Source organism: Pocillopora damicornis, chromosome 1, assembly GCF_964200805.1.
Source record: "Pocillopora damicornis chromosome 1, jaPocDami1.2, whole genome shotgun sequence".
Taxonomy (NCBI): Eukaryota; Metazoa; Cnidaria; class Anthozoa; order Scleractinia; family Pocilloporidae; genus Pocillopora; species Pocillopora damicornis.
Genome location: NC_142670.1, coordinates 30,543,069 through 30,561,467, shown reverse-complemented (window position 1 = coordinate 30,561,467; position 18,399 = coordinate 30,543,069). Strand labels below are relative to the sequence as shown.

The 18,399-nt window shown below is 38.5% G+C and overlaps 4 protein-coding genes across 4 annotated transcripts; all 4 read left to right on the top strand.

The window, feature by feature from the left end:
• Positions 1-1,119: 1,119 nt before the first annotated feature.
• Positions 1,120-5,572, top strand: LOC113678004 (extracellular calcium-sensing receptor). The gene has a single exon (XM_027194874.2). It carries the CDS (start codon positions 1,509-1,511, stop codon positions 4,350-4,352), a length of 2,844 nt encoding a protein of 947 aa, XP_027050675.2. The 5' UTR covers positions 1,120-1,508; the 3' UTR covers positions 4,353-5,572.
• Positions 5,573-6,984: 1,412 nt separating this feature from the next.
• On the top strand, positions 6,985-9,175 carry LOC113677991 (uncharacterized). Its single transcript, XM_027194862.2, has one exon. The coding sequence runs from the start codon at positions 7,539-7,541 to the stop codon at positions 8,382-8,384; it is 846 nt and encodes a 281-aa protein (XP_027050663.2). The 5' UTR covers positions 6,985-7,538; the 3' UTR covers positions 8,385-9,175.
• Positions 9,176-11,405: 2,230 nt separating this feature from the next.
• On the top strand, positions 11,406-14,612 carry LOC113677999 (fibroblast growth factor 1). Its single transcript, XM_027194869.2, has 3 exons — positions 11,406-11,968; positions 13,277-13,380; positions 14,410-14,612. The coding sequence occupies exons 1-3, from the start codon at positions 11,842-11,844 to the stop codon at positions 14,587-14,589; spliced, it is 411 nt and encodes a 136-aa protein (XP_027050670.2). The 5' UTR covers positions 11,406-11,841; the 3' UTR covers positions 14,590-14,612.
• A 542-nt stretch (positions 14,613-15,154) lies between these two features.
• Positions 15,155-18,037, top strand: LOC113677996 (fibroblast growth factor 1). The gene is made up of 3 exons (XM_089209194.1): positions 15,155-15,465; positions 17,236-17,339; positions 17,791-18,037. The coding sequence occupies exons 1-3, from the start codon at positions 15,348-15,350 to the stop codon at positions 17,962-17,964; spliced, it is 396 nt and encodes a 131-aa protein (XP_089065320.1). The 5' UTR covers positions 15,155-15,347; the 3' UTR covers positions 17,965-18,037.
• The last annotated feature ends 362 nt before the right edge of the window (positions 18,038-18,399 follow it).

Below are 18,399 nucleotides of genomic sequence, written 5' to 3'. Positions count from 1 at the left end.
GTACTGACAAGGAAAATTTGCTTAACTATTAAGAGCTTCTTCAGTTGGTGATCAATTCGCCTATTCTCATTACCTTAATATGTGTCTCAAGGCTGATATTTAAGGAAGAAATTAGATGCTAGACAGTGTTAGGGGTCACATGAAGGGCTAACGCGTTCAATTTTATCTAATTGAAACCCGTTTCAAGCGAAATCAGATCAGAAGATTTAAAATGCAAATATAACCCTTGCAAATTTTATAAAGTTTTCTCGAAGAGATATCTTTTTAGAGGTTAGCTGTAATAGGCGCTGATCACGTAAAGTCGTGCTAAGCAAAATGACTTCATGCATTTTGGATGAAAAATGATTTTTTTTATACAACAATAAATAAATATTGAAATCTATCGTCAAGCCGCTGGCCCAGAGGAAACAGTGAGACAGGTGGAAAATGCATTTATCATATTAGTCGACTGTCACTCAAAGATATGACAATTATTTTTGACTGAAAAATGTTCACCCACTTATTAAACATGGCCTGGAATATTTATTTATCTATTGAGCTGCCAATTTTTCCCTTGATGAAAACATAATTATTTTTGATCCTTCAGAACAAGGTGTTAATTTTACCTCTCTATGATCAGAGATTGAAGTAAAATTTCGAGAGGAGTCGGCAATTTGTTTTTTTTTTTCTTTTTGCTTTTTTTTTTAAACGAATCTCTTTGCGAGGTAATGATAATAATTACTATGGCTATCACTTGGGCGCCAATTTTTGGCATGTATTTTTGACAGCTTATCTCGTCAAGACTAACAGCGGCTTTCTTTGGGGAAAGAAATATTGAAAAATGAAATAGAAGACTACAAGTTTTACAATCAATCTTTCTAACCATGCCAAACGCCGAGTTCTCCTTCAAAAGAATAAAATAATTTACTAGCAGTACTCTTCGTTGAATTATCAGTGAAGTTTACCTTTCTGAGGCAATTCAGGAGAGAACTAAATTAAAAAAAGCTATCGTTAATATTATTTACATTCTGTCAAGGTAGAAACGAACATTGTTCGGTTACTAATGACACTTAAAAATTTACTTAGTCGAAAAGAAATGAATTTTTCACCATTCAAATTTGTATTTTAATTAGCAAACATTGTGCTAAACCACGGAGGTTTAACGGGGCGCCTTTTTTTGATTCTAAAAATCCGTTCCTATGAAGTTTGTAATAAGTACGTCCGTTGCGGTCAACATTTGCTCTCGAATGATCTAAGATCGTTCGTCAGAAAATTTGTACATGTATGGCTGGTCATTGACTTGATCATGATGAAATGACAGATTGTTGTATGTATAGCCCACTGCCTGTTCTATTCCATTGTTTACACGCGACAACGAAATCGACAGCTGCAGTGTTGGGAGAAGAAAACCGGAAAAAATTAAAACAGGCAGCTTGTAAGACGCGATTTCATGTCTTCAGAAACAATTAATTTCTTTAGGTGATTGAAGATTTGACTGTGGGTAGCGCGACTCACTGAGTTCGGAAACAATGGGGATTTCAACCTGTTTCGTTGGCAACTGTTTCATCCGAGCAATTTTTACCCTCCATTTCCTCGCGTTTACTCATCAGCAATTCCATAGCAATGAGCACAAGTGGATTAGGAAAGATGGCGATGTAATGCTAAAGGGATTGTTCCCGATAACGTCGCAGAAAGGTGGAAAGTGTGAACATTTAAAACCTGACGGAATCACTTGGATGATGGCAATGATATACGCGGTCGACATGATCAACAATTCGACTTCGCTTTTGCCAAACAAAACTATTGGGTACCAAATTGAGGACACATGCGAAAGTATCCCTAGATCGATGAGTTATGCCATACAAATCGTTTCGAAATATCGACCGAATTCGATTTGCATATCGCGCGACGATTGTTGTCAAAACAGCAGCGATTCCCGCGCAGGAGATCGACGAATTTCTGCAGTTATCGGTCCTGCAGTTTCGTGGATTTCGATCCCAGTGGCAAGGTTACTGGGTTTGTACGGCATTCCGCAAATAAGCTACGCTTCGACGAGCCGTATTCTCGGTGATAAGACTCGTTACAACTCGTTTCTCCGAACTGTGCCTTCGGACGAATTTCAAGCGCAAGCAATCGCGAAATTCGTCCATTATTTTAAGTGGAACTACGTGTTTTTAATCGCGAGTGATGACGACTACGGGAAGTTGGGGGCCGCCGCGTTTAAAACCGCAGCTAAAAAATTGAATGTTTGTATTGCCAACGATGAATACGTCGCATTTGGTTCACCTAATTCCGACAGGCAAATTGCAGATACAATGAACAAGTTAAAAACTGCGGAGCGAGCGAAAGTTGTTATTGTCTTTAGTTACTTCGAACAAGGAGAAAGACTGTTAAAACAGGCCGAAAATATGGAGGTTTCAGATCGCACTTGGGTAGTGAGTGATGGATGGAGCTCCCTCAGTTCTGAGATGGCCAATTTGAACGTGAGCCAGTCTATGCTACTGGGACTGTTCAGCTTCTCAATTCGCTCAAAACAGGTGGAAGGATTCGAAAGGTTTGTGCGGGAATATTCAGTTCGAGACGCTGTGAATAATTCGTGGTTTACCGAGTACTTGGAGGAAAGTTTGCATTGCCATACGACCCTCAGATCATACTCTGATCCGTTGCAACCCACGACACCTAAATGCAGTCTTAACGCAGTGCTTCCCTCAGGCCACGAAATCGGCAAAGATTTCGTAGCTAATGTTATAGATGCTGTTTTTGTTGTAGGCCATGCATTGCATGATATTTTTACTTGCAACGAGTCGTATTCGCCAGAACAGTGTTCAAACGCGAGCTCACAGATTGTTACCCCGGAGAAATTGTTCAAGTCCGCGTCAAGGGTTCATTTCCAAGGATTTGATTTCAACAGAGTCAAATTTAACCGAAATGGCGAACGCACTGCCAGTGAGTACGTCATAAGAAATCTTCAACTAAACAAAGACAAACGCCTGGAATACGCTGAAGTTGGGTACTGGAGTAAAGAGAATCATGTTGTAAGTTTTAAGGTCAACGAAAGCTTGATCAACTGGAATTCAAATAAGAAGCCGCTGTCCACCTGCTTCCGTGTGTGCCGACCAGGTGAACGAGTGGTTGGCCAATCAGAATGCTGCTGGAACTGTCAAAAATGTCTCAAAGGCACTGTGAGCTCAAAGTCGGGTTCCACTAATTGCTCGCCGTGTAAAGAAACCCATTTCGCAAATGAGGAAAGAACTGAATGTGTTTTACGCCCGGTAGTCTACCTTAAATCGTCCGACCCCGCCGGTATTGCTTTAATAACGCTTGGGGTCGTTGGCATCGTTATCTTGACCACTGTGACAGTTATTTTGTACCAAAAGCGTAAAACACCAGTTGTTATGGACTCCGGTCTGTATCTCCTGACTCTGTTCTTCGTTACTTTGTACCTGTCTTTTATCTTGGCCATTGTTCAAGTAACAAGTAAACCAACTAATAGTTCTTGCACAGCTGTCAGTGTGTTACTGCTGTTAATTTGTGTGTTCTACTCGGCTTTTTTCTTGGCCAAGTCGAACACTTCGACGAAATTACTTCAGTCAGCGGTCTCACGTGTTACTAGCATGAGTACGAATTATCTACAGCTTCTTGAAGTGGGCGTAGTAGTTGGGATTCAAGGAATTTTGATAATCGCATGGCAAGCAACAGCCTCAACAGTGGCTCGTTTTCGGAACCAAGAAGATAACACGCGATTACTTGAGTGTTACGAAAGTTTTCCAGCTTCTCATATTATTGCTTTCTGTTATCCTGTAACTGTACTTGTGTTAGCAACTCTTTTAGCATTCCGCGAGAGACGATTAACCGAGAATTTCAACGAGGCAAAATCCCTGAGTTTCTCCACCATAGCTCTTTGCATCCTTCTCGTGGCGTTTATTCTAACGTATCGCTTTGTTGTGGGAAACAACCGCACCCTTGTGGTCGCTTTTACCTTGTTCGTGGCAGCGTTTGCCTGCATGGGATGTATCTTTATCCCAAAACTTTACATTATATTTTTTAGACCAGAAAGAAACACTCAAACAGCCAATCACAAAATGGGCGAGCGGTACGTTTGTAATGCGGGAACATCTTCGAGCCAGACCACCTCGGACACTCGGTTGAGCCAGGACCTGGGTCAGGTTAATCATGGTGCCAGTGTAACTTTAACCAATGGGAGAAAGACATCCCATTTGTCACATGATAACTTGGCGCCAGTCCACGAAAAGACAGAGGAACAGGATACTGATGTTTCTGCCCCTGATGAGGAAAAAGAAAAAGAGAAGGCAAAAAATGAAGAGGACGTGATAAATAGCATAAGTGAGGTGCTGACTTATACAGTTGTTTGATTGGATTTCGCTCGCAAAATACGACACAGGTTGAAACGTTGAACTTGCAGATTACGGTATGAGAGCCAGACATCAGTGGTAATGAAAATTAGAAAACGCGCGATTGACCTTTTAACCCCTAAGAGTGATTAGCATCTAATTTCTCCTGACTGTATCAACCTTCGATTACACATTGAGGTCATAAGAATAACTTGATTGTTGAACAAATTCTCCTTGTCAGCGCCTTAGGAAATGTATAGAGAACAGTATAGAGAATATGCATACTGATGTTAGAGTGTAAAGGGCTAAACCGATAAGTTTATCGTGAGGAAAACTGCAGTATTGTTTGAAGCTTAACCTTTGTTGAACTTTCAACACGGTGAATAATCACAATTTTGTAAAGACATCTACGTATTCATTAACATTTATATAATGCAAGCTTTCAATAATTGTGAATATTGATATTATGATTCATTTATGTAGAGCGCCTTTCACGATCGAATATCATGAAACCAAAACCAGAGGAATCAAAATGACTAATCGGAAGATAAGAACAAATCAAAAAGATGCAACAAGAACTTAAAGTTAAAAAAATTGAAAGAACCTGGAGCGCGGGCAACTCGGCGAAACGGCGATTAATTTTAGTTTTACTTTTGATTTGCTGCAAATGTGGTGCAAGTTACTGGTATGGCGTGTTTCGATCAAGTTTTTTGATTTCAGCCAATCAAAACAAAGGATAATACATTTACTAGCCAATGAGAACTCAAAGTAAGCAACCATTCAGCCTAAAGCGCGGGAAAACGCGAGTGACCAGGTCGCGATTGGTTATAGTATCGCATCTGATCGGGTTAAGAGAGTGGTGCGAGTTTTTTTTGGACCAATCACAGAGCGAAGTAAGTGAAATCCAGTGCGTTCTTGGATTACTTTAGACATTCAATGGAAAATTGCTCTATCTTCATTTTCCATTTTTTCATCTCTACTACGCGTGATTTCTTCCAAAATTCATGGTCTTTATTAGAGCTTCTCTAGTTCGAAGAATGTCTGATTATGGTAAAAAAAAAAAACGACACACACAGTTGAAAGAAATATTAATCACGGTCATCGCATGACATGATTTTAAATTAAAGATTTGATTTTCACATTTCATTGGATTTTCAATTCCATGTATGAACAATATTGTATGCGATTTTGAAACAAAAAATATATATTTTATTTCTAAAATAAAGATTTTTTTCTCATTATTATCTGTTCTTTGAATCTGTTTTTGAACTAGTTAAAACTGAAACAACCAATACTCAGCGCCTTTCTTTAACGATCAGTAGTGAAATACTAAAAATAGGCTCATCTATAGTGAATAACCGTCCCTTGAATAACTTAAGAATAATTTAGTTGTACCAAAACGAATTCTTGGCTAAAAGAATAATTTTCTCTCTTTCTCTCTTTTTTTTTCTTTCTTGCGAAAACCAGAGAAGCAACAGCTTCTTATGAACCGCGCCTCCTGGTTTTAAGAGTGTGGCCAGGTTACCGTGTTATTTTTAAAATGGTGGCGTCTACACGTTAATTTTTAACGCAGTTGAGGACAATTTTCGAACTGTTTAATTAGTTTTTGGAATCTCAGAACGCGGTAGGCAGTAGGCTTTTAATTATGCTTTGTAAAGGCGAAAATAAATATCATAAATTATAGTTTCTGGGGCACATCTCGCCTGAGATTAGTACAAAAGAGAGCCTTATACGTTACAACTACGCCGCAAGCGTAAGTGAAAATGTCATACATAACATGACTTGATTCGTCACTTTTGCGTTTAAAGTCTCTCGAGAAACGCGGGCGCACAAAACAGGTGAAGATGTAGCATTGAAATCGTCCCATACGTCTATACGCTCCCAGGCCGATCATTGAGCAAGGCCTGGGAATGAAGAATTAATTTTTTTCTCATCGGTCGATACGAATTAACGTTTTCTGGTAATTTTTTCTTCTCATAGGCGGAATAATTTAATTGTTCTTCGTCGAGATGTCTGTCGGTTCATTTGAAATTAGACTTGAGGTTTTTGTTGATATTATTACTCTTGTTTGGTACGACAAAATTTTGACATCCAGGTGTTTTACAGTATTAAGAAAATAAATCATATCAATTATTCACTGGACTCAACTATCCGCGAGAGAAAAAGCCCCCACCATTCCCCCCATAAAAAGAAAGATAACAAATGGATAGATAGATGACGTAGAAGAAGAGAACGCCCGTGGAACTAGTTAACATCTAGAAAACACACATTCTTAATAATTTGGCGATGGTTATGTTTACAATAGACTACATCATAAATTATTTATCGTTTCTTGCTGCTCTGATTAGATCATAAATTTTTAAGAGGCTGTGAACGTCTTATCAAGATGCGCGAAACATAAATGATATAATATTTAAAAGCATTTTGAGTCGTGTTTTATGGTCTTTAAAGTGTAGCCCTGGTGCTCTTTGTAAAAATAAAAAAAAGAGTACGTTCCATGCAATTGCCTCGCGAGGTTTTCTTTCCATAGAAACCTAAGCGTACCTCGAATGAATGATACAAGCAAAATTGGGCCGCATTTGAATATTCCTGATGTATGTTGATATTACACGTGATTTTAAAATTCAAAAGCCTTCACGTCAATCATCAAAAAGAAAAACATTTATTTTTGTCTCCGAAGAATTTTTCCACTTTAATGGAAGACGAATTAAGGAAGATGAGGGATATTTGTAATAGGACTATAAACAGAGTGAAAACTTCAACCGAAAGTCACAGCGAAAGTGGACAACAATTCGATTAGCATAACAAAAGATTTAGTAGTCGACCTTCTTAAAGTGTTTGCACGAAACGACCCCAGCATTATGGTCTATTGTGACAGTCCAATTTTTTTAATTCTGTTCGTCTGTTACGGAGCATGCCGAGCCTATTAAGTTTCACGCGACCTCTGCTCAGACAATTTCTCGCTCTGTTGCTTACAAGAGGCAACCGCAGAATGTAAACACGCTACGGTTCAAGAGTGAAATTTTCACAGAGGAAGTCGAAACCGCGATAAGCACTGCGCTAAACCCATTCAGCTCAAACGCACGTCAACGCTTGTCGGAAATCGACCAACATTTGACGAAGAGAGGGAAAAAACTGAGAAAGGCGCACGAGAGATGAGTTAATTATTTATGACATCGTTCAGAGTAGCGTGTTGTCGATTGAAGTATGGAACTTGCTGAAAGGGTTTTCCGAGTTGTCGTCTGTAGTTTGTTAATTTCTGGTTGTTTCGAAGGCAAGCTTGTTCAAATCGGAGCCCTGAACACGGCTCTCAGCGAAAGTACAAACGACGGAGGCGAGGCGAAACTAGGAATTGTACTTTTAAACGAAGATATCAAAGAAAGGAAGATATCAAAGAGAGACGTCGAAAATAATGAAAGTTTGAGCGTGCAAAATAGTGTGGATCCTACAGAAATTGGACAGACATTTATCATCACATCGACACGTGCCCTCAAACAGACCAAACGAGCAAATGTTTTATCCGCTTCGCCAAGTAAGGTCAAGATTGACACATCACCAACGAGAAAATATGACGGAAATTCGAGCGAGACTGTCGCTATTAATTCGCAATACAGTACTCCTCACACAATGGGAGCCAGCATCGATGGTGTAGTTACAACACGGGTCGTAAAAAGCTCAATTCATCCAACGTCTATTGTTTCGTCCAAAATTCTCGCTGCTCAAACTTTCAGCGAGTTACTTAGTCGCTCAGCGATAATAAATCCTGCAGAACTGACCACAAACCGACCCAAAACAAAAGAAACGACTCCAAAGGGAGAGAGCGATGTAAAGATGAAAAAAGATCCGAACGAAAGAGAACAGAGAAAAACTCTCTTCGGATTTGTGACGATCGAGATTCTCGTAGCGCTTCTCGCAGGAGCAGCTTGCGCTGTAGTTCTGCTCATATTTTTGGTATATCGATTGAAAAAGCGAAACGAGGGAAGCTATGAACTTCAGGAATCGATAAGCTTAAAGACAGCCGCACACACTGAAGAAAAAGAGGTTTTTGTATAAATTGGTTGATGTGTTTACCTTTTGTTTCGACTTTAAGATCGAAGCAGATCTGTGACTTTATTACATCCCCTTAATTTAATGGCTCTAATATGACTCGAGAGCAACAATTTGATTTCGAATGGCCAGTCGTTGAATTTCAATAGAAAAAATGTTCAGCTTAGAAGCGTCTTCGACACTGAAATCCTCTTGTTTGAGATTTCGCTGACAGCGTGTGAGCAAAAATTGATTTTATTCAGCAGGTGTTTTTACAAGCTTTCGACTCGCCAACAAAAATGCCAGAAAGTGGTATAGAGGAATCGATTCAATCTTTCGCTAAGAAACGATAGCTTTAATTTCTTAGCCTGTTCAATAAATATGTTCTAAAATGTATGAATACTTCTTAGATAGAATTGCATTTATTATGCCTCAAAGAAAACTGTAGACAAAAGAAATAGAAGTTTTAATATGGAATATGCAAATATTTGAACTAGAGAATGGCAATGGCGTAGAAGCCATTTTGAAACCTATTCACGTGGTGTGTATTTTAATAAGATTTTATCAGATGAGATGAGAATTTTTTCTCTAGATTACAAAGGACTTTCTATGGCGTTTAAGAAACTGAAAAAGCCTTTTGAAAATTTCATTTTCGATGGCTATTGTCTTTATTATAATTGTTACTGTTTACAGAATTACATTACTATTTTCATGAGTAATCTCTTGTTTTTGAATGCAGCTGAAGCTGAAAATGTCCGGTTTCAGCTGGAAGAACATTAAACTCGTAGATTAATAAAATATATAATTCGTTAACAGAATTGCAAAATATATGATTTCGTCACGGATTATGACAACCTTAAGTCCTTGCTGATAAAAAATGCCCAATTTGATAAACAAGAGACGAATTCTGGGATTACATTGTTGTTGTTTTTTTAGCAGTAATTTTCAATTTTCTAAGAACGACATTTCCTATCTATGCATAAGCCATAACTTTAATACTCAATATCACCAGAAAGATGGATTGAGGAGCTCACCGATAACAACTTTACCCTTTGAAGCGATAAGACAGGAACAACTGATATTGTGCAACTTCTGACTTCTCAAAATGATAGAAGACAAAAATTTTCTTACAAAGTTCCTTTGGTATTTCCGGACTCGTTTTTTTAGCTATTTTAGTTTTCTTAAGCTCTTTCATTGTTTTGTTAATTTCGTGCTGTTTTAGATTGAATGAAAATATAATCTTTAAAGAAAAACATTTCATATAAGAGAGGTATTAAAATGCATGCAATTTTCGAGTGTTTTTTTCTTAGTCAAATGACCTTGTTGCCTATTCCTGTTTTCTTTCCCGACATTTTTAGTCTGGTGACGTTAAAAATACCACTAAGCAAGTTAACTTAAGCCTTCTTTGGCAACGTCTTAATGACTTATTTTTGCGGTAATTTTTTCTGTCAGTACTTGATTTAATTACCATTTCAAATTAAGAACAGGGCGCTTAGCACTTCAATGCTTTTGTTTAATAAGCAGTAATTATCAGATTTCGAAATCAAAGTGATTTTTTGATTATTTGTCAAAATGCTTAACGATTAGTTTACTTTGTTCAGTCCTAGTTGACTTATTATAAACTTCGATAAATCTGTTTTTCCGCAAGATTTTTGTGAAACCCTGTTCGTTTCCGCGGTTAAAATACAAAATCCTTCGTCTCCCACCGAGTAACCAGTAATCGGTGTTTTACGAGCTTAGAGCGGACGAATGTCATCCGAGATTGCATTGGCTCTGCTTTACTTCGCTCTGTGGCTCTGTGATTGACCCAGAAAAACTCGCGCCACTGTCTCAACCAATCAGATGCAAAACTAAAACCAATCACAACTTGGTTGCCAACGTTTTCCCGCGCTTTTGGCATTCCGGTTATATTTGGTTTTTACTGTGAGTTCTCAATTGCTTTTAAAGGTATTTTCGTTTCTTCCGATCGGCCGTCGAGATCAGTTTGGTTTTGGTTTTTACGATAACCAATCTAAAAGTGCTCTAAGCTGAATATTCACGAACATTCTGTCTTTTTTTTCATTAGTGTGTCAGACTCTTCCAAATGAGACAGAAATAGCTGAGAGTATAAAATGTAAATAACCTCGATCTTTCTTACATTAAGCCCAAGCTTACGACTCTCGTTCCACTCTCCCACCCAACCCCCTCCTCCCCTCCAACAAAAAACAATTAATTAAAAAAAAAATTGTTGACGGACTCTTCGTGTGTGGCTTGGCTTCTGGCAGCTTCTTATGCAAAATTAATTGCGAAAATTTTTTATTTTTAATGGGCTAAAATATCATTGTATTATTCGATCTACGGAAACGCCTCTCGTTGAAGAACACTTTAGGTAAGAAACTGTCTGTGTGAAAGCAGTTACTGTATGGCTTTTATTTGGCGAAAATCCGTTTAAATTCTCTGTATCTTCATCAAACTAGTTTCCTCTTTCTTTGTAATTAATTACAACTTTTCTTTATGTCCACTTTAGAAAATTTGGTTATTTTTTTCCCCTGGGTTCCGAACACCAGAGAAAATTTTCTACGAACACAAAAATGTTGTACTGACCACCTTCTTCTAGACACCTACGTTTTGGGTCGTGCACCTTACAAATAGTTCTTTCAACCTATCTAACTTCGCCGCCATATGCAGTCGGTATTTATTTCTTCCATCCTTGTTATCTAAGTTCCTGTTCGCTCCAATCTCATTTCTTTGGTGTGTTTGTTTGCCTCGGTGAGGTTTCCTTATCATTGAGAATAATTGCTGAGATTGACTGACTATCGTGACTTTGTCGATTCCTTCAAAGTGTCGGTGTACTTAGTAACCTCTCAAGCGATCTTATCTTGATTGATGTTAGATACAAAGTTAATTTTTAGAAATATCAAAGTCTTGTTTAATACATAACAACAATGTAGACAAAATTTTCCAAGTTCAATCCGTTTCGATCTCCTTCATCTCTTACTATCCACAATTTTAATTTGTTTGAAGCTTCATCTTTGCCATTTTCTCATTTCACCACGTTCATGTTTACAGAAGGCTGGCTCTTAAAGACTCTATAATGGTACGCTGCACCCAGACACACTTATATCGCCACGCCTGAGTGGGTAATGGAACATGCAAATCAGCTCACTTCACTACAATTTTCTTTCCTTTGTTTTGCAGTCAGGTATTATTTTAAGCATCATTATTTTTCAAAGAATGTGCTCCCCGCTTTTGTAAATTTCGGTTAGCGTTTCAGAAAACAATCGCATCACAGTCATCAAGTCAGGAATGGTCCGTGGGCGACGGCTGGAATTTCGTTTTGGAAACTGATGTAATTCGCAAAAGATGGACTAAGTGTTGTTCATAGATATAAAAAAACTATTTGATATGCACTGAAAAAGTTAACATATTCGCTCCTGAAAGTGAAAGATTATTGACTGTTGCACAAGCAGAAGTTTGCCGAGATTAAATCATCAACGTTTCCAAGATGACTTCTCAACAGATAACAACCAATGTAGTTCGTAGGACTAAATTGCATTCCAGAAAAGGATTCCTCCTTCGAGTGACTGATGATTTGGTGGAGGGAAGTCAAGATTATGATAATGATGTTTACAGTGAGTGGAATTCTTTACGTTAAATCTAGACATAGTCTTGAGGCAAACAACTATTGCAATCTTCCACCATTGATTCAATCTTCAATGAAGCTGGAAAGCTAGTTGAGCCGGTAAAAGTTAGGTTAATTGTCAAGGACGATTCTCATTGAAGTGATCTTGTTATAGCAGTTTGGCGTTGCCAGCTTATGTTTTAGGGTAACTTCACGTAACAGATTGAGACCTCGTCAGTTCTTTGTCAAATGTCCATAAGGCCAACCTGATAAGCTTTTAACACAGCCCTAATGATTGGGCTCAATTGCCAGCGCAACTCGGAACGTATTTGTCCTACCATTGTTACATAAGATGTGAAGAGTGGGTCGTTTGAGAGTATTTAGTGGTAGCTACAAGTTAAAATGGGGCGAGAAATCATTTTAATTAGGGACTGGCCATCGTTTATAACTTGGCAAGGGGGGGGGGGGGGAGGTGGAAGGGGAGAGGTCGAAAGATTTTCCTGATTTACCCCCCCATCCCCCCCTGTGTAGTATTCTGATGAACCCCATCCCCTCGCTGGCAGTCAATTTTCTATATCCTCTCTCCGTTCCGTTTCTCCTGAAAACCACGCAAGTCCCCCAGAATCCTTTAGCCCCCCGATAAATATGACCAATCCCTTATCGCTGAGAGTTAAGTTCAAGTGAACATCAACATTTCCATCAAAAGTAAAATCTGTTCATTTACTTTGACGGAGTCAGAAACCCTTAAATTGGCTCTTGTTAGAGCTTGAAAAAAGCCTGAAAACGAACTTAGAGAAAACTTAGACTATTCATGCTATACGCTACTAATTTTTATCTTCAGAACTTTCAAGTTTTTACATGTTAGATTATTGATTGAGTAGGTGGTAAATGGAAAGTATAAAAGCATAACTATTGACTTCACAGCTAACCTAACGCGTCATGGGTGACAACTGAAAGCAAAGAGTTTTTTTTTTCTGTTCAAGACATGAAGACTTTCTTTGATATCGCGCTCATAACGTACAGCGTGTTAGGTGAAGGGTTGGGAAGTCTGTCGGGAAAAAATGGAACATACTTACCAATTTAGAAAATTGATTTCCTTTCGTATGCAATCTTTTTCCTAAAACTTTGAGAAAGAGAAAGGGGGAAAAGATAAAACGCCCTAGGGGGTGAAGGTGGGGGGGTAAATCGTCACTTAATGGAGCCGCGATTAAAAAAAATGATAATAATCGGTAAATTGTTGTGGTTCCATTTTTCCATTTCATACATAAGTTACAGACAAAACTCTATTAAATAAAGCTTTTGTTTATCTACTCTACAGCTACCCTTCAAATGGCTTCTGTTGGTCCTGGGGAAGTCGTGATTCGTGGAGAGGTATCCAATAAGTACATTGGAATGGACAGTAACGGAAACATCGTAACGTATGTAAGTAGAAATTTCATGTAATTTTAATGATGAATATGCGAAAGAGTATTCACTTACTGTCTCACTTCCTCGTAAGCCATCTCGAAGCTGCAAGAAAGGAGTCAAGCTAACTGAAAGGCTAAATTCTCCATTTGAACCGGAATCATTTTCTAATTAAAAACTTCTAGACTCCAATTATATAGTCTCTTCAATATAGTGTCGCATGTACCTTGTTCACTGCTTCAATGTTTTGTTGGAGAACGAATTACAACCCGTGGAATGTTCATCAGTGTAAACGAGGACTTTTTAATTTTTATCCTACCGGCATCCAGAATCGTGAATGATCCAAATGAAACTCCAATATAGGATTATCACGGAAATAATTATAAAGCCAACTAGGTGGATCCAGTCTCTTAGCTTCATTCTCCTTCGTTAAGTAAAAAAAAAAGGGGGGGGGGAAAGAGAGTTAAACAACCCTTTGAGCTTATGAGTCTTTTTTTTTTTTTTGGAACGGGGGGGGAGGGGGGGGGAGGAAGGGAACAGGAAAAGGCGCCTACCCTTCGCTGATCACTGATAGTAGATCGAAAGAGAATTTAACAGTTTTCCGGAATTATAAACAAACGAACAAAAACGAATAAGTGCTATAATGGCCTGGGAAATCAAGTTTGGACTTTTCGATAACCTTGTCGGAAAAGAGTGAATTTTTGGTATGGGTTTTCCAGTGTCCTTTTGGGAAGTCTGGGGTGAATAAGCAGTTAATCGATCTAACTCACCTGAAATTAAAATGATTGATTACTCGGACATTTGCAACAGTCTAAAAATTATATATTTAGTTAGCTTGAAGGGCGGGTCAAGGTAGACTATGACAATTTTGCAAATAATGATTCATCACATTGCATTTTCTCATCAACGAGATAATTTTTTGATTTCAACGCAAATGTCGAATTAACATCTTCTCGGCCAATGTACACGCTGATAACTTTGCATGTATCTTGTGACGAAAGAAAAACGAAAATATCCCACTTTATTATTTAATTTATTTTTGAACAGAATTCCTTGCTGGAGGACTGCATATTCAAAGAACATCAGCACACGAATGGTTACAGCTCTTTTGAGTCCAAACCCCACTCTGGATGGTTCCTAGCGCTGACAAATGATGGCAAAGCAAAACCTGGACCCAAATCTGCACGCGGCCATAGAGCCGTGGAATTTTTACCAAGCAGTGTTTAATAAATCAGCATCAATTTCATCAACTTTTGTACTTTATTACGATGTTTCAAAATAATTATTGGCTGTGATAAATAGGCAATTCAATAAATAGATGAACGGATGTCGATATATGAATGATGCGTCGTTCTGCATTGCCAAAATGGGATTGATTTTCAGAGTCATTGGATGGCATTTCTTTGGAGTTATGCACTTAAATGCTTATTGAAGATTCATCTCAGTGACAGCTCAAGTTTTGCTAGGAATAGACAAGAGAATATTCACTGTTAATTGATTTTCTCTTAGAATAAATCATTGTCACCCTTTGATTCTCTTACTCCCAAGACCATGAAATCAATTCAATTCTCCTCATTGTCTGCTACAAATTTTCTTACACTCTAAGGAATTGGTGTTTAATTAAACCTCGCACCAAATATGATTTCTTCCTTCTCCTTATCACCTTTCTATTATCGATATTGTGCGGAGAAATTTCGTTCTTGGTCACTTTTGGGCGTAAAAAGGTTCATTTGACCATTATTAGGGTACATCATGACTCAAGAAGGTATCATAAGGCGGAGGAGAGACTGGGGACGAAGACACACATAAGAAAATATAAATCTCGAAGGAAGCTTTGCAAAGTCATGATTACGCGCCGTCCACGTGCTTTTAATAGTAGCAAAAGTGAAACGCCACTTCTTGCACCAAGCAGGATCGCGACAACATTTTCTTGAAGAAATTATTTGCATATCAGAACCTGTAAATTCAGTTCCATACATAGCGGCATGAGCAAGCCATTAGCGAGTTATTCACGTGAAACCCGTTTGAAATGTCGACACGGTTTCTACCTTAAAGTGACAGAGAGTGGAGTTGAGGGAAGCCGGGACAGTGACGATCGTTATAGTAAGTAGACATTTCTTTTGTGATTCTTTACACGGCTTAAATTACCAATTTGTTCAAATCAATAGCAGGGTACTTAAATCGATTGACATGGGACCCCTCCCGTGCGAAAGCAAACTAGGTTACGAGAACCCAGTGAACTATCCAACGGGAGTGGAATATCTCCTTGAAAGGGAAAGAAAACGAATCAGACACAGTAAATCAATGACAAAGTTAATATGTTACTTTGTTTTCCTTGCGTGAATTTGGAACAAAAGTTGTGAAACAGGATACGAGCTTACTTTTTCTTTTGCGATATCCATATATGTATAAATGTATTTCGCGCCGGCGTTGTTTACAAAAATCATCGACTAATACTGTATTAGTTAATACTACTGAAAGATGTTTAGCATTTCGAAAGTCCCAACGGAAAACAAAATGCCCGTTTGAGGCCATTAGAACTGAGTCCATAGTTTGAATTTTTAACCGAGAAGGATGTGCATTTACCTCATTCGTTGTCAGTGATGGACAATTTTAAACAAACTAGACTTTTTTTTAATCTCCTTTTTTGAACTGTTTCCTTGAACTTTATTTCTAACGCATTTTTCAGTTTCAATAAAAGTTTCGTCGGAGACAAAAGCCAAATGCCAGAGGAAGACAATTACTTACTCGTTCTATCTTTTTCGAATGAATTTACATCTTGAAACTAAAAGGCAGGAACTTGCCAAATTGTAAGAAATTTCCATCGTTCAGTCATTTTTAGACAAGAAAAAGAAAATCTCGTTTTCTACGTACATTTCACGGAAGCTGTTCATTATTCACGTTCTTATTTTGTCACATATTTCCGTCATTTTCTAAGCCCATAAATTCAAACTGAAATCGTTTTTAGCCCATACCAACAATCCCTCGGTAGATTCTTGTGATTGCAAACATTCCTGATAAGGTGCGGTAGGCATATCCTGAAAGTCGCACGTCACAGGTTGAAAATGTAATGAAAACAGGGATACCGCTGGTTTTATAATACCAAGTGATCTAAATACTCATCAAAAGCTCTTAAATCAAGTAGTTCGCCCCGCTTCGTGGACTCGTCGATCGATGCACTAAGAACAATGAAATGTCTTGAAAGCCATTTTCACTACCACTCAAAAGATGTTTCCATTCATACCAGGTTTACTCCGCTTTTTCCTCAGTAATACCCTCTCAAAGTTTTTTAAATGCAAAATACAAGCTTTAAATCGCCGGAAAATACTGGCCAAAGATACACTGAAAGCTTAGTGTGCTTTCATTTTGGTACTCAGAGAAATTAGGAAACGAACTTTAGCCGGATAATCCAGATATTTCTTGACAAATTCAATCACTGAGGCGAAAACGCTGGCCAATGTAATCTTTCCTGGTCTTACCCTGGACAAGAAAATGCCCTCGACATTCGTTAGATGCCAGACATGATGCGGATTGTACCATTGCTGTAAACTGTGACATATAACCGTCACGGTAAGCTTAGTTTTCCTTTTAGTGCCAGCGGTTTCTAACTGAAGTTTCATTATATTGGCCGGCCAACTGTGAGTGTTAGAAGAAAGAAGGGGGGGGGGGGGGGGGCGGGGGGGAAGGAGGTGGGTGTTCCATGCTCCTTTACATCATAAACCTACGTCAAACCCGAAAGAAATCGCTGAATGACGTGGAAACTCGTGGATGAGACAGCAAACTTTCGTTTAAAAAGCCAGCCGTTATCTTGGGAAAGAATTAAAGGATTAAACTGAGTTACAAGTATCTTTTTTTTTTTTTACTATCTTGTAGCTACTCTCACTATGGAATCGGTTAAGACAGCTGAAGTGATGCTGAGAGGAAACGTATCAGGAAATTACATCGCGATGAACACCAAGGGAGAGTTGTACAGTACAGTAAGTCAGACGGGTGATTGTTTAAAATTTAATGTTCCACGATATCCAAGTTCTTACACTAAACGGACACCTAACCGAGGGTACGTCTCCTTCTTCCAGACAATCAAGCCCCAGCCATTGTGAGGAACGGCAATTCGGTCAATTTTTACTTTCACATCTCAAAAGTATGCAAGTTTTCTTGTAAAAGTGGCGACAGAGTCTTTGATCTTAATAAAGGGAGAAACCATGGGGCATAAGTGAGACCCCTCGAATCCAGCCAATAAAATACAGTAAAAAAGTTGCGATCTCTTGCCATTCAAAGGGACTAAGTCATAGACAGACGACAAAGAGATAGGAGACTGTAAATCTTACCCAATTATAAATTAACAACAACTCTTGATCGCTAGGTATTTTCTCCTATTTGTATTCGATCTTGTCTCATCGTTACTAACTTCACCTTTATTTTCAACAGAATAGTCCAACTCACCCGGAGTGCGTCTTCAAAGAGATTTTTGGAACGAAGTACAATTCTTACCAATCCACATTGAATCCTGCCTGGTACCTAGCTCTGACAAAACAAGGCGAGGCGAAGTATGGGCCCAAAACTAAACCCGGACAGAGGGCTGTTGGCTTTATAGCTGAATGACTAATGAACCGATTACCAAAAGAGTTTATTAGTAATTTGTAATAGACCCAACTAAAAGATGTATAAAATGGAATCTACATATTTTCTGTTTTCTTTGTGTGTGTATGTTTGTTTAACTTACAACTCCATATTAACGTTCTGTAAAGCTGTCTTGAGGGGGAGAGTTCTTTAGTATCGGAGATCGTTTGAACAGGTCCCAGTTTTGGCTCTTGTCTGTGCTCCGAAGATTTGCTTTGAGTTGTAATAGCTTCCTCTTTCCACCCGCCAGCCCCCTTGGATAAAGACGAAATTTCTTTTCTTGTTGTTTGTTACCTAAGTTACAAGTCTTGCAACCACCATCTTAAATTACGTCTGTCACCTCTCCTCTCTGTAAGAACCTGTTTCGCTCACGAGTGACGCAGAACAAAGAAGACATAGAAGTAAAAGGAGTAGAGG